The sequence below is a fragment of the Vipera berus genome, assembly GCF_964194415.1.
Source record: "Vipera berus genome assembly, chromosome: W".
NCBI classification, from domain to species: Eukaryota; Metazoa; Chordata; class Lepidosauria; order Squamata; family Viperidae; genus Vipera; species Vipera berus.
The window spans coordinates 69,028,837-69,042,100 of record NC_138210.1 but is presented as its reverse complement, the minus strand read 5'-3'; the positions used below and the strand labels follow the sequence as shown (position 1 = coordinate 69,042,100).

The window sequence follows — 13,264 nt, the reverse complement described above, 5'->3', positions numbered from 1 at the left end:
TCCTGGAACCGTTCGGGGTCCATTAGGCGCCTGGGATGGAACCACCTGGTTGGTTCCATAACCCCGCGACGGGGGGGCAAAGTGGAAGGCCAGCCGCAGGAGGTGATGATCGGTCCATGACAGGGGAGTAATAAATGGAGATCCCCCTCCCAGATCATCAAGCCACTGTCCAGATAGAAAAATAAGATCGATTGTGTGACCCCCCCATGAGTCGGGCCCTGAATTACCTGGGTCAGGTCCATGGCCATCATGGAGGTCATGAACTCCCGAGCCAACCCCAATGAACCTCCCAGGGATGGCAGGTTAAAGTCCCCCAGAACCATAAGTCTGGGGAACTCAACCGCCAACCCAGAGAGGATGTCGAGGAGCTTGGGCAGGGCTGCTGCTACACAGGTAGGTGAAAGATATGCCAGCAACAAGCCCAACTGAACCCCAGGGCCAAGTCTCAGGAGGAGCGACTCACACCTGCCTATCTGAACAACGGTAGCCTCCCGCGGAGACAAGGTCTCCCTTACAACCACCGCAACACCCCCACCCCTTCCCTGAGCCCGAGGCTGGTGAAGCACACGGAAACCTGGTGGGCAAAGTTCAGTCAGAGGGACACCTCCCTCTGGGCCCAACCAGGTCTCAGTAATGCAAGCCAGATCGGCATGCTCCTCCTCAACCAGATCACGGATAAGGGGAGCCTTATTAACTACCGATCTGGCATTAAGGTACACCAGCCTGAGCTCAGGGGCCTGCTCATCCCCACTCCCAGGAATACAGGGTAAGACCGGGGGGTCGGAGCGTGCCACCTCTTGAAGATAGCGAGAGCGTGCTCCCGAGTGTAGATGCCGCCCCCCATACAACCACCTGTTGCCATTCCCAATCGCAAGATATATCTAATCATTGTGATTGTTTGGGGAGGGTAGCACACTAAGACCTGTAAGATTTTTTTTACTAAATTTGACAGACCATTGGGATTATTCTATCCCACTGGCACCAGCAGAAGACGCCTGTTGTGGATCTCATTAGTCAAGAGTTTTAGGCTGGAAGGATACAGGAAAAGAGCCTTTTATTTAGAACAAGGTGATGGATAGGATAGGATAGGATAGGATAGGATAGGATAGGATAGGATAGGATAGGATAGGATAGGATAGGATAGGATAGGATAGGATAGGGTAAGGTAGGGTAGGGGAATGGAATGGAATGGAATGGAATGGAATGGAATGGAATGTAGAGTAGTATAGTGGAAGATTAGAGTAGACTAGACAAGAAAAGAGAGTAGAAATAAAGACTGAGGTGGGGTGAAATGGGATAGAATAGAATAGAATAGAATAGAATAGAATAGAATAGAATAGAATAGAATAGAATGGAATGGAATGGAATGGAATGGAATGGAATGGAATGGAACGGAACGGAACGGAACGGAACGGAACGGAACGGAATAGAATAGATCTATATATCAATGCCTATATTTACATTTGTACTGTATTTTCATTTATAGATATAATATTTTTTTCTCTTGTACCTCATGCCTTCCTACCTCAGGAGGCCTTCAAATGTTTTGAAGATGTTTACATATGTGACTGTCTCGCTAGCATGATGAAATTAGCCAGTTTCTCTCCTCCAGATCCTATGGGATCCCATGGAAAAAGGAGGAACTGCCCCTGAGAGATGATATTTATTGTCCCCATGATACTCCATTGGGAGCCCCAGAGCTCTGTAAATTGATTTGATAGTATGTTGCATTCCCTATTTGTGTTTGAAAAACATCTCAAGAAGACAGTTCAGTCTGATCCACTTCAAATATCATGTGGAAGACAGAGGCATTTGTACACAAATAGAAGACACTCGTGGAAGATGTTAGTATTCATGGATCTGCTATTAATAGTAATGCCTCAAGTGGTGTGCAAGGATCCTAGTTTTCAATGTGACCTTCAGGAGCCTCTTCCTATTCGTCACACATATCATCAGATTGGAGACATCAACATTGCTGGCATTATTTCTGCATTGTTTACATTTTCTACTCCCATTGATTTCAGTCAACATCCTTCGGAGGCACTTCAGGATGGACTTATGTAAGTGCATCATCGATTCATTGTCAAGTTCTAGACCTTGCTGTTAAATCACATAATGTTTGAAATATTTTCCTGTAGTGACAAAAGCTCCAGAAAAAACATCTTGGATAGGATACGACAGGACAGGACAGGACAGGACAGGACAGGACAGGACAGGACAGGGTAGGGTAGGGTAGGGTAGGGTAGGGTAGGGTAGGGTAGGGTAGGGTAGGGTAACAAAATTATTGGAGGTTTTCTAATGCAACTTCCTGCTCACGCTGTAGACCCTATACCATTTCAGACAAATGTCCAATCTCTTCTTTAAAACCTCCAGTGTTGGAGAACCCACAGCTTCTGAAGACAAGTCATTCCACTGATTATTCTAATTATTTCTTTCCTTGATTAGTTTCCATCCATTGCTTCTTTTTCTGTCTTCAGGTGCTTTGGAGAATAGCTTGACCCCCCTCTTCTTTCTGGCAGCCCCTTAGATATTGGACATTGCTATTTATTCAATGTAAAGTTATATATAGCTTCAGTTTCCCCATGAAGTTGAAGAATGTTTATAATAAATCACATCTAAATATAACTATAGAGGTATGAATGGCTTAACTTATGAAGATATAACTGCTGCTAAGATCTGGGGAGTGGTATATATTTTCCATGATATCTTTTTTCATTTGATATTTCTGGTACCAAAATTCAGCAATTTCTTTCTGATATAAGCCATTATGAAAAGCTGAGGTTTGATAATGGACCTTTCTCATGTTTTCAGAAATAATGCTTCCAACTTTAAGCCAATTTTTATCTTAAAAATAACTCCAGTTCCTGTAGGGGTATATATGAAGTAGTGTTATGTTTTTCATTTTCCAGGATCTTAGCTGAATAATCAAAATATGGCACTAAAACTCTTTCCACTAAATGTTTTGTATTTAAGGATTGCAGGTGCCATGATATGAAGCACACCTTTCTTCATGTGTTTCTTTACAGAGTATTTTTTCAAAATTACCAGCATGTCCTGGCCTTAGCATTTTCTCTAAAAGAGATCAATGAAAACCCACAGATCCTACCCAATGTCACACTGGGCTTCCATATTTTTAACAGCCATTTTAGTCCAAGCTGGACCTACTTTGCCTCAATGGCCCTGCCTTTCACTCAGGGCAAATTCATCCCTAACTACAAGTGTGGGATCCCAAAATCTTTGGCTGCAGTCATTGGGGGACCGGATATCTCTTTTCACATGGCAGCTGTATTGTCCATCTACAAAGTTCCTCAGGTAAGCTATGCTGGAAATATATATTATTATTTTGCCATACTGTACCTCCCCAGAAGTCTGTGTGCTTCTTTCTCTAAAAAAAGGTAGCAACATTTAAGATTTCTAGTTATTATTTTTTGCTTCATAGGATTACCATAGCAGCACGACTAATCACAACTCTGAACAGATGGTGGAGATATTTGACACAGATAAACCCTGGTTGTCACAATATAAAAAAAAAAGATGTTGAGACTCTAGAAAGAGAGCAGAGATCAGCAACAAAGATGATTAGGGGACTAGAGGCTAAAACATATGAAGAGCAATTGAATATGTCTAGTTTAATGAAAAAACAATTAGGGGTGATATGATAACTATTCCAATATCTAGGGGGCTGCCACAAAGAAGAGAGGCTCAATCTATTCTTCAAAGCAGCTGAAGGCAGACAAAGAAGCAACTGATGGAAACTAATCAAGGAGAGAAGCAACCTAGAATGGAGGAGAAATTTCTTGACAATCAGAACAATTAATCAGTGAAACAATTTGCCTCCAAAAGTGGTAGATGCTCCAGTGTCAGTGGTTTTTAAGAAGAGATTGAACAACCATTTATCTAAAATTTTATACGGAGTTTGTCTAGAAGACTTCCAAGTTCTTATTCCCCAATCCCAGACAGCAAATTAAGGTACAAATTGAAATATTCACAATGAGACTATTTCCAGAAAAGTGATACTGTATATCGGTTAAAATTCCTAAATAAAGACAACTAGTTGCATAATTTTCAGTGTATAAGCTCAAGGGTATCCAGAGACTCAAATGAAGGTACACATTTTCAGAGGTTCACTTAGACATTTGCATTCACATATGTTTGTCTTCCTGCAGTTGACCTATGGGTCTGCTCCAGCCATGGATAAAGAGACTCAAGCAGTTTACTTCCAGCAAATGTTTCCAGATGAATCCTATGAACATAAGGGCCTCATGCAGCTATTGAAATACTTAAGATGGATCTGGGTTGGAATTCTTGTAGTAAAGGATGAGAAAGCAGAGAAATTTGTCCAGGAAGTAGTCCCTATCTTTTCTGAGTACGGTATCTGCACTGAGTTCATAAGAGAGTTACCAAACATAGATTTTTACAGTGATTTCACTGATGCCATGGATGAAGGACTATGGATATACCATGTTCTCATGAACAGCACAGCCAGTGTGATAATTGTATATGGTAAAATTCAGACCATATCAGTTCTGAGAACTTTCCTCCGGTTTTCAGAAGTGGAGGATAGACCAAGGAAGCAAAAGATCTGGCTTATAAATGCTCAGTCAGACTTCACCTCACTTTCCCTTCATAAAACTTGGGACGTCCATTTCCTACATGGTGCTTTATCCTTTGCAGTTCACACAAAAGATCTTCAAGACTTCCAGGAATTTCTTCACAATCTAAGTCCAAACAATGACCACCATGATCATTTTCGAAAAGATTTTTGGGAACAGGCATTTGATTGTTTCTTGTCAAATTCAAGAACGGAGACAACTGCGAAAACTTGTACTGGTCAGGAGAGACTTGAGACCCTTCCTACATCTGTGTTTGAAACACGCATCAGTGGCCAGAGTTACAATATTTACAATGCAGTCTATGCTGTGGCACATGCTTTGCAATCTCTCTATTTATCCAAATCCAGGGAAACATCAATAATGAAAAAAGGAAGGAAACAATTTCACAATCAAATGTGGTGGCAGGTAAGAAACCACCATATCTGTCGTTTCAAGATCTGTCCATAAACTTTAACAAAAATATTCTTTGGGGCAATTGACCCTAGATCTAAAATTGAGATGTAGTATTGCTTTACCCATTTGAAATACTTAGAATATGTTTCTGTCCATGAAATTAGAATCAGAATCAGAATACAGCTGGAAGGAACCTTGGAGGTCTTCTAGTCCAGCCCCCTGCTCAAGCAAAACTTCCTATACCATTTCAGACAAGTGACTGTCCAGTCTCTTCTTAGAAACCTCCAGTGATGAAGCACCTACAGCTTCTCAAGACAAACTTTCCACTAGTTAGTTGTCCTTATTTTTAGGAAGTTTCTCCTTAATTACAAGTTCCTTCGCTCCTTGATTAGTTTCCATCCATAGTATCTTATTTATTTATTTATTGATGGGATTTATATCCCGCCCTATCTCCCGAAGGACTCAGGGCGGCTAACAACAAAACATATAATAAGTACAGAAATCAAGATAAAAATAAAATTAAAATCATCTGTGCAATAAATTAAAATTAAAAACTAAAAATAAATTAAAAATTCTAAATATAATTAATTAAAATGCCTGTCAGTCCAGGTCAGCCTGGTGGAAAAGGAGTGTTTTGAGGCCGCGGCAAAAGGATTGGAGATTTGGAGATCTTGCCCTTTACTCTGGTGCTTTGAAAAATAAGAGGACCCCCTCCTCTTTGTGGCAGCCTCTTAAATACTGGAAGACTGCTATCATGTCCTTCTTTTCTCTAGACTAGCCAAACCCAAATCCTGCAACCATTCTTCTTATGTTTTACTTTCCAGGCCTTTAATCATTTTAGTTACTCTTGTTTGTATTTACTGCTGTCAAGCCCAAAACCTCTTGGTAATACATGATATATTCACACCTATAGACCAAACCTTGCAGGACTCAACACTCTACTCTATGTATCTACAATCTATCCTATAAGAGAGGGTTACCTTCATCTTCTTTCTCCCACACATATGAGTTGCTTTTTACTTCTCTGAAAAGCATCTCCTCCATCCTGGGAATCCATATTTGTCAGTCACAGAGCTTTCTGGAATTCCTGTGCAGCCAAGAACAAAGCTATGGTTTTAATCCGTAGCTCAGTTTTGCAAGACCTCAGCAGCCGACCACCAAGCTATGGATTGAATCCACAGCTTGGTACCCAGGTTCTCAGGCCTTCTGGAAAGGCCTGACTGAAAAATGCAGGACCAAATGTAGTTACAGAACTTTGGCACAAGAAGTGGAGCGGCTGGGTGAGGCTGTCATTGACAGAGATGAAGTAAGACCTACCATGAAAATAAGATCCGGTCTTATTTTGGGGAAAACAATGTTACTTGATAGAAACATGTGGGTTAGATAGTATGACCACCAGGTGAATTTGTAACTTGCTGACCAATCACACTCAACATATAGTCCTCAATGGAACTGCATCTACATGGAGGGAAGTGTGTAGTGGCATATCCCAAGGCTCTATTTTAGGTCCAGTACTCTTCAACATCATCATCAATGATTTGGATGCAAGAAAAAAAAACACCAAATGCACAGGTACAGTACAGGTGGTACCTCACTCAACAGTAGTAACTGTGAGATGGATCTTGAAGTCCTAGTGGACAATCACTTAAATATGAGCCACCAGTGTGCAGGCAGCTGCCAAAAAAGCCAACACAGTTCAAGGCTGCATTAACAGAGGGATAGAATGAAGATCACATGAAGTGTTAATACCACTTTATAATGCCTTGGTAATGCCACACTTGGAATACTGCATCCAGTTTTCATCACCACAATGTTAAAAAAGATGTTGAGACTCTAGAAAGAGAGCAGAGAAGAGCATCAAAGTTGATCAAGGAACTGGAGCTTAAAAAATCTAAAGAATGGTTGCTGGAATTGGTTATGTCTAGTTTAATGAAAATAAGGATTAGGGGTGACCAGATATCAGTGTTTCAAAATCTCAGGGGTTGCCACAAAGAAGAGGGAGAACTGGGCTTGTTTGAAATATTTTCGCAAGTTATTTATCGTGATCCAGACTCGAGGTCCTCTTATTTGATTGGCTCCTGCTTCTGTCCTTCAAGACCATTCCTATGATCTGTAGAAATACAGAGATTTCCCCATTCACAACACGTTAGCTGGGGGAGAAGGAGCCTGACTGCCTTTGTCTCTTTCTACCTGGCCAGGAGTGGGCATATCAGGTATTATAGCCTATTTCTGTATGCAAACCATGATTGAAGATGTACAGTACGACACCTCCAAACAATGTGATCCTGAACTCTGTCTGGCTTATCAAAACGTGGTATGCCTTATGAACATTTTTCTCTCTGTGTTGAATATAAGATTATATATTCAAATATATAAGACAATAACAAGATAAAACATAGTGTAACCAGAAAGCTGTCTGTCACTCTCTTTCTCTCTCTCCGTCTCTCTCTCCCTTCCCCCCTCTCTTGCATTTTGTTGTTTCTTGTTAGTATGATGCTTCTAGGTTATTGGATTGCGGTTCCAATAATAAAAAAAAAATAGCATGGCTACAGCAAGTATCCCTGTTGAATATACAGTAGAGGTGAAAAATAGATTTAAGGAATTAGATCTGATAGACAGAGTGCCTGAAGAACTATGGATGGAGGTTCGCAACATTGTACAACAGGTAGCAATTAAAACCATCCCAAAGAAAAAGAAATGCAAGAAAGCAAAATGGCTGTCTGAGGAAGCTTTGCAAATAGCTGAGGAAAGGAGGGAAGCAAAAGGCAAGGGAGAAAAAGAAAGATATGCCCAATTGAATGCAGAATTCCAGAGAATAGCTAGAAGAGATAAGAATGCATTCTTAAATGAACAGTGCAAGAAATAGAAGAAAAAAATAGAATAGGGAGGACCAGAGATCTTTTCAAGAAAATTGGTGAGTTGGAGGAAACGTTTCATGCAAAAATGGGCATGATAAAAGACCAAAATGGCAGGGACCTAACAGAGACAGAAGAGATTAAGAAGTGGTGGCAAAATTACACAGAAGAACTATACAAGAATGAGCTTAACATCCCTGATAACCATGATGAGGTGGTCACTGACCTCGAGCCAGACATCCTAGAATGTGAAGTGAAGTGGGCCTTAGAAAAACTGAGCAACAACAAAGCTAGTGGAGGTGACAGTATTCCGGCTGAGCTATTCAAAATCTTAAAAGACGATGCAGTAAAAGTGCTACACTCAATTTGCCAGCAAATTTGGAAAACTCAACAGTGGCCACAGGATTGGAAAAGATCAGTTTACATTCCAATTCCAAAGAAAGGCAGTGTCAAAGAAGGTTCAAACTATTGCACCATTGCACTCATTTCTCATGCTAGTAAAGTTATGCTTAAAATCCTACAAGCTAGACTACAGCAGTATGTGGATCGAGAACTACCAGAAGTACAGGCAGGATTTCCAAGAGGCAGAGGAACTAGAGATCAAATTTCCAACATATGCTGGATCATGGGGAAAGCTAGGGAGTTCCAGAAAAACATCTACTCTTGCTTCATTGACTATGCTAAAGCCTTTGATTGTGTGGATCATAACAAACTGTGGCAAGTTCTTAAAGAGATGGGCATACCATACCATCTTATTTGTCTCTTGAGAAATCTATATGCGGGCCAAGAAGCAACAGTGAGAACTGGACACGGAACCACTGATTGGTTCAAAATTGGGAAAGGAGTCCGGCAAGGCTGTATACTGTCGCCATGCCTATTTAACCTATATGCAGAGCACATCATGAGAAAGCTAGATGAATCAAAAGTTGGAATTAAGATTGCCGGGAGAAATATCAACAACCTAAGATATGCAGATGATACCACTCTAATGGCAGAAAGTGAAGAAGAACTAAAGAGCCTCTTGTTGTGGGTGAAGGAGAGTGCAAAAGTTGGGTTGAAACTTAACATTAAGAAAACCAAGATCATGGCATCTGGCCCTCTCAATTCCTGGAAAATAGATGAGGAAGAAATAAAGGTAGTGACAGATTTTATTTTCCTGGGCTCCAGGATCACCGCAGACGGGGACTGTAGCCAAGAAATTAAAAGACGCTTGCTCCTGGGGAGGAAAGCCATGGCAAATCTAGACAGCACACTTTAAAGCAGAGACATCACCCTGTCAACAAAAGTGCATATAGTGAAGGCTATGGTCTTCCCAGTTGCAATGTATGGCAGTGAAAGTTGGACCATAAGAAAGGCTGAGCACCAAAGAATTGAGGCCTTTGAACTATGGTGCTGGAGAAGATTCCTGCGAGTCCCTTGGACTACAAGGCAATCAAACCGGTCAGTCCTAGAGGAGATCAACCCTGACTGCTTTTTAGAAGGCCAGATCCTGAAGTTGAAACTCAAATACTTTAGCCACCTAATGAGAAGGAAGGACTCACTGGAGAAGAGCCTAATGCTGGGAAAGGTTCAGGGCAAGAGAAGAAGAGGACAACAGAGAATGGGGTGGCTGGATGGAGTCACTGAAGCAGTAGGCATGAGCTTAAATGGACTCCAGAAGATGGTAGAGGACAGGAAGGCCTGGAGGAACGTTGTCTATGGGGTTGTGATGGGTCGGACATGACTTCGCAGCTAACAACAACAGCAAGTATAAGTATCTAAGTAAGAACAAGGCTTTATAGCCTTATATATATCTTATTATTTCTCATATATTTATTAAGAGGTCATGTGTCTTAAGAGGCTTTAGCAGTTAAACTACCAAGTTTAATGTTAAAATTCTTCTGCTTTTTTTTGTTTGCAATTCTATGTGAATTTTATTTTAGTAATCTGATATTTTACCTCTACCTCTATGTTGGAATGATTGTTATATTACTTGTTTGATTCTGACCTACAGCTAAAATGAAAGGTTTTATATTTTCTTTATTTAAATATCCATATCTATCTTTTGACCATATAAATTATTTCTCCTTCCCTCTCTCCTTATCTCTCTTTGTCCCTCTCTGTCTGTCTGTGTATTTCAGGTTCATTCTTTTCTGAGAAGTGTCAGATTCAACAACACTGTTGGTGAGAAGATCTCCTTTGATGAAAATGGAGAATTCATTGGTGGATATGATATTATCAACTGGGTCACATTCCCAAACCAGTCCTTTGTTAGGGTACAAGTTGGAATGGTAGATCCCATGGTTCCAAAAGACAAATTCTTCAATATTTCTATAGATTCCATCACTTGGCCAGGAGGTTTTAATCAGGTTAGCTGTCTGAATCTATCTTAGTCTCCCTTCATTTATATAGTGTAAAAATTTCTTTATCGATGAAAGTCTGAAATCTTTATCTCTGAAATAGCCTAAATATCTATATGAATGTTTATTTTTGTAATAGTTGGTATAGGACATTGTACTCATTAGTTTGGCCCTCTGTTAATTATCGGCAGTGCATGGTTTTGAAGTAAAAGCTACAATCCAGTGTACTGGCTTTCATCAGTCTGGTGATTTCAAAATTAAGAATTTGAGAAAACCCTCTTTAACCAGCACAAAAACTGTCTTTGGAGACTGGGGTTGATGGATATAGAAACACATTGATATCAATAATTGTAGATATTTAATGAATTATTATTTCAAACCACTAATATATCAAAATTATGCAATCACATTACTTCTGTTTATCAATCCGTTTTTATGCCGTTGATTCCATAGCAAGAAAGTCTCTTCTTTTTCTTCCTTAAAATATTCACTTTTCTTCATTGTTAGGCATTACCTTTATCTCGGTGTAATGATCCTTGTGAGACAGGATACAGCAAGGAAAAGATAGAAGGGAAGTCATTTTGCTGCTATGCTTGCCGTCGGTGTCCAGAGGGGAAAATATCAAAAATGAAGGGTAAGAATTTTCCAGATAAAATGGGACTAAGCCATGAGAGTACAACACTGTCCATAATCCACTATATCAATTCCACTGGGTTCTTTTTCAGATGTAGATGACTGCTCTCCATGTCCAGAAGATCAATATCCAAATCCTGACAAAAATATGTGCATCCCAAAGCGGATCACCTTTTTGTCCTATGAAGAACCCTTGGGGATCAGTTTGACCGTTCTTTCGCTTTGCTTTTCTTTAATGACAACTTTGGTAATCACAATCTTCATGAAACACAAAGACACTCCCATTGTCAAAGCCAACAACCGGAATCTCACCTACATCCTCCTAGTTTCCCTCCTCTTCTCTTTCCTTTGCGTCTTTCTTTTTATTGGGAGACCCAACACGATTGTCTGTCTCCTTCGACAACCAGCTTTTGGCCTCATCTTTTCTGTGGCAGTTTCTTGTGTCTTGGCCAAAACCTTTGTTGTGGTTCTAGCATTCATGGCCACCAAACCTGGCTCCGGATTGAGGAAATGGGTGGGGGGGAGAATGGTCAGTTTTATTCTTCTAACCTGTTCCCTTGTTCAAATGTGTGTTTGTGCTGTGTGGCTGATAACGTCCCCACCATATCCAGATTTTGATGCACACTCAGTGTCTGAAGAACTTATCATGGAATGCAATGAAGACTCGGTCATGTTCTACTGTGTTTTGGGCTTCATGGGTTTTCTTGCTCTGGTAAGCTTCTCTGCTGCTTTTCTAGCTAGGAAGTTGCCCGATAGTTTCAACGAAGCCAAATTCATCACCTTCAGCATGTTGGTCTTCTGCAGTGTTTGGCTGTGCTTTATTCCAACCTATCTAAGCACAAGGGGAAAATACACCTTAGCTGTGGAGATCTTCTCCATCATCTCTTCCAGTGCTGGCTTATTGGTGTGCATCTTCCTTCCCAAGTGTTTTATCATTGTGATGAGACCCGAACTGAATGATAAACATCAACTCATGAAGAGAAAGTTTTAAGAAATCTTTCCATTTTCCTGATATCCTTTATACATAGATGTTGGAGATCTTCCCCACTGGCACATTTAAGCCAGTAATTGCAGTAAGATTGGCCTTCTATATTGCCATGTCCCCTGAATTTTATATAGGTGAGGACTTTTTTTTCTTTCTGGAAATGGGGACTATAAAAGCATACAGATAAACAAATATCCTAAAGGTGCTTTTTCACGAGACAACTGAACTTTCCATATCCATTTGCACTACTCAGGTGCCCCTGACAACATGGATAAATCCCCAGGTGGCCTCAACAACTCTCTAAAAGAATGCAAATGACCACCAGCCTGCAAGGAGGTATAAATCCATTCCCCACTTTCCAGTCAGAGCTGAAGAAGCTTCTTGCATGAGAAGCAAAATGTCTTCCAATAAAAACAAGAAAGTCCAGTTGCCTCGTGAAAAAGCACCTTTGGAGTAACTACCATATGACCTGGATGACTGAGAAACTAAATAGACAGATGAACAAAAAATAGCATATTTTGTTGTGTGATAGACAGCTCTAACTAAATATATAGATTAAATATAAATTGTCAATTTGTCTTCAGTGGTCATCTTAATTCATATGCAGACTAGACTGTGAAAAAAGTGGACTTAAATACGAATGGCCTTGTTAGGGCTTGTGAATTGTTTCTGAAGCAAGCAAAGGTCAGTTTTCTAGATCATAAAATGTGTAGGGGGGTTACCTAAGAAAACTGGCTATATTCAAAAGATCTTCCAGCTGGATATATATGCCTTCTTCTCAGTAGCAAAGGCCAATGAAATCTATGGCACAAAAATCCAATTAAATTCCATAAAAAGTCCAATACATGGTAGTATCCATTTAAAATAATGGTCTCTTTCTAGGAAATTCAATGAAGTATGATGACTGTGTAGAACAGCACATTCCATGGTCATAAGTCAAACATAGTACCTGGCACTTCAATGAGAAGCACACAAAGATTCTAAATGACAGCTGATGAGATCATTCTGGTTTCTCTAGGTGATCATGCCTATTTAACATCTGGTCCAAAGGTCCTGAAACTCCCCTTGCTGTACACAGGATTTAAGGGTGCTAAAAAGAGCCAAAAAAATGGCGCAGTGCCACTGGAGGAAAACTAAGAATGATGCGACATGGTTGCAGTGGGTGAGATTATCTAACAGCTTGGGAGGTGATATCATCAGCTATCATCAGTTAGTTTTTAAATGGTTTTTAATATCTGTTTCATCAGTTTCATCCAGCTGGTCTTCACTTTGTTGGCATCGCATGAAACAATGATGCAGTATTTTTACGATGCATGCCTTAAGAATATGTGTAATTCCAGTATGCACAGGAAAGTTGCTTTCTAAAAGAAGAAATATCATAGATTGCACTGATGGTTTCAACCAATACTTTCAACCAATACGTCAAGAAGAGATTGTGAACTCTGT

General features: G+C 40.2%; 1 protein-coding gene across 1 annotated transcript; it reads left to right on the top strand.

Moving 5' to 3' along the window:
- Positions 1 to 3,174: 3,174 nt before the first annotated feature.
- On the top strand, positions 3,175 to 11,824 carry LOC308676408 (vomeronasal type-2 receptor 26-like; the record flags this gene model as incomplete). The annotated part of the gene is made up of 3 exons (XM_081342221.1): positions 3,175 to 3,312; positions 4,167 to 4,371; positions 10,926 to 11,824. 3 exons carry the CDS (start codon positions 3,175 to 3,177, stop codon positions 11,822 to 11,824), a joined length of 1,242 nt encoding a protein of 413 aa, XP_081198347.1.
- Positions 11,825 to 13,264: the final 1,440 nt, after the last annotated feature.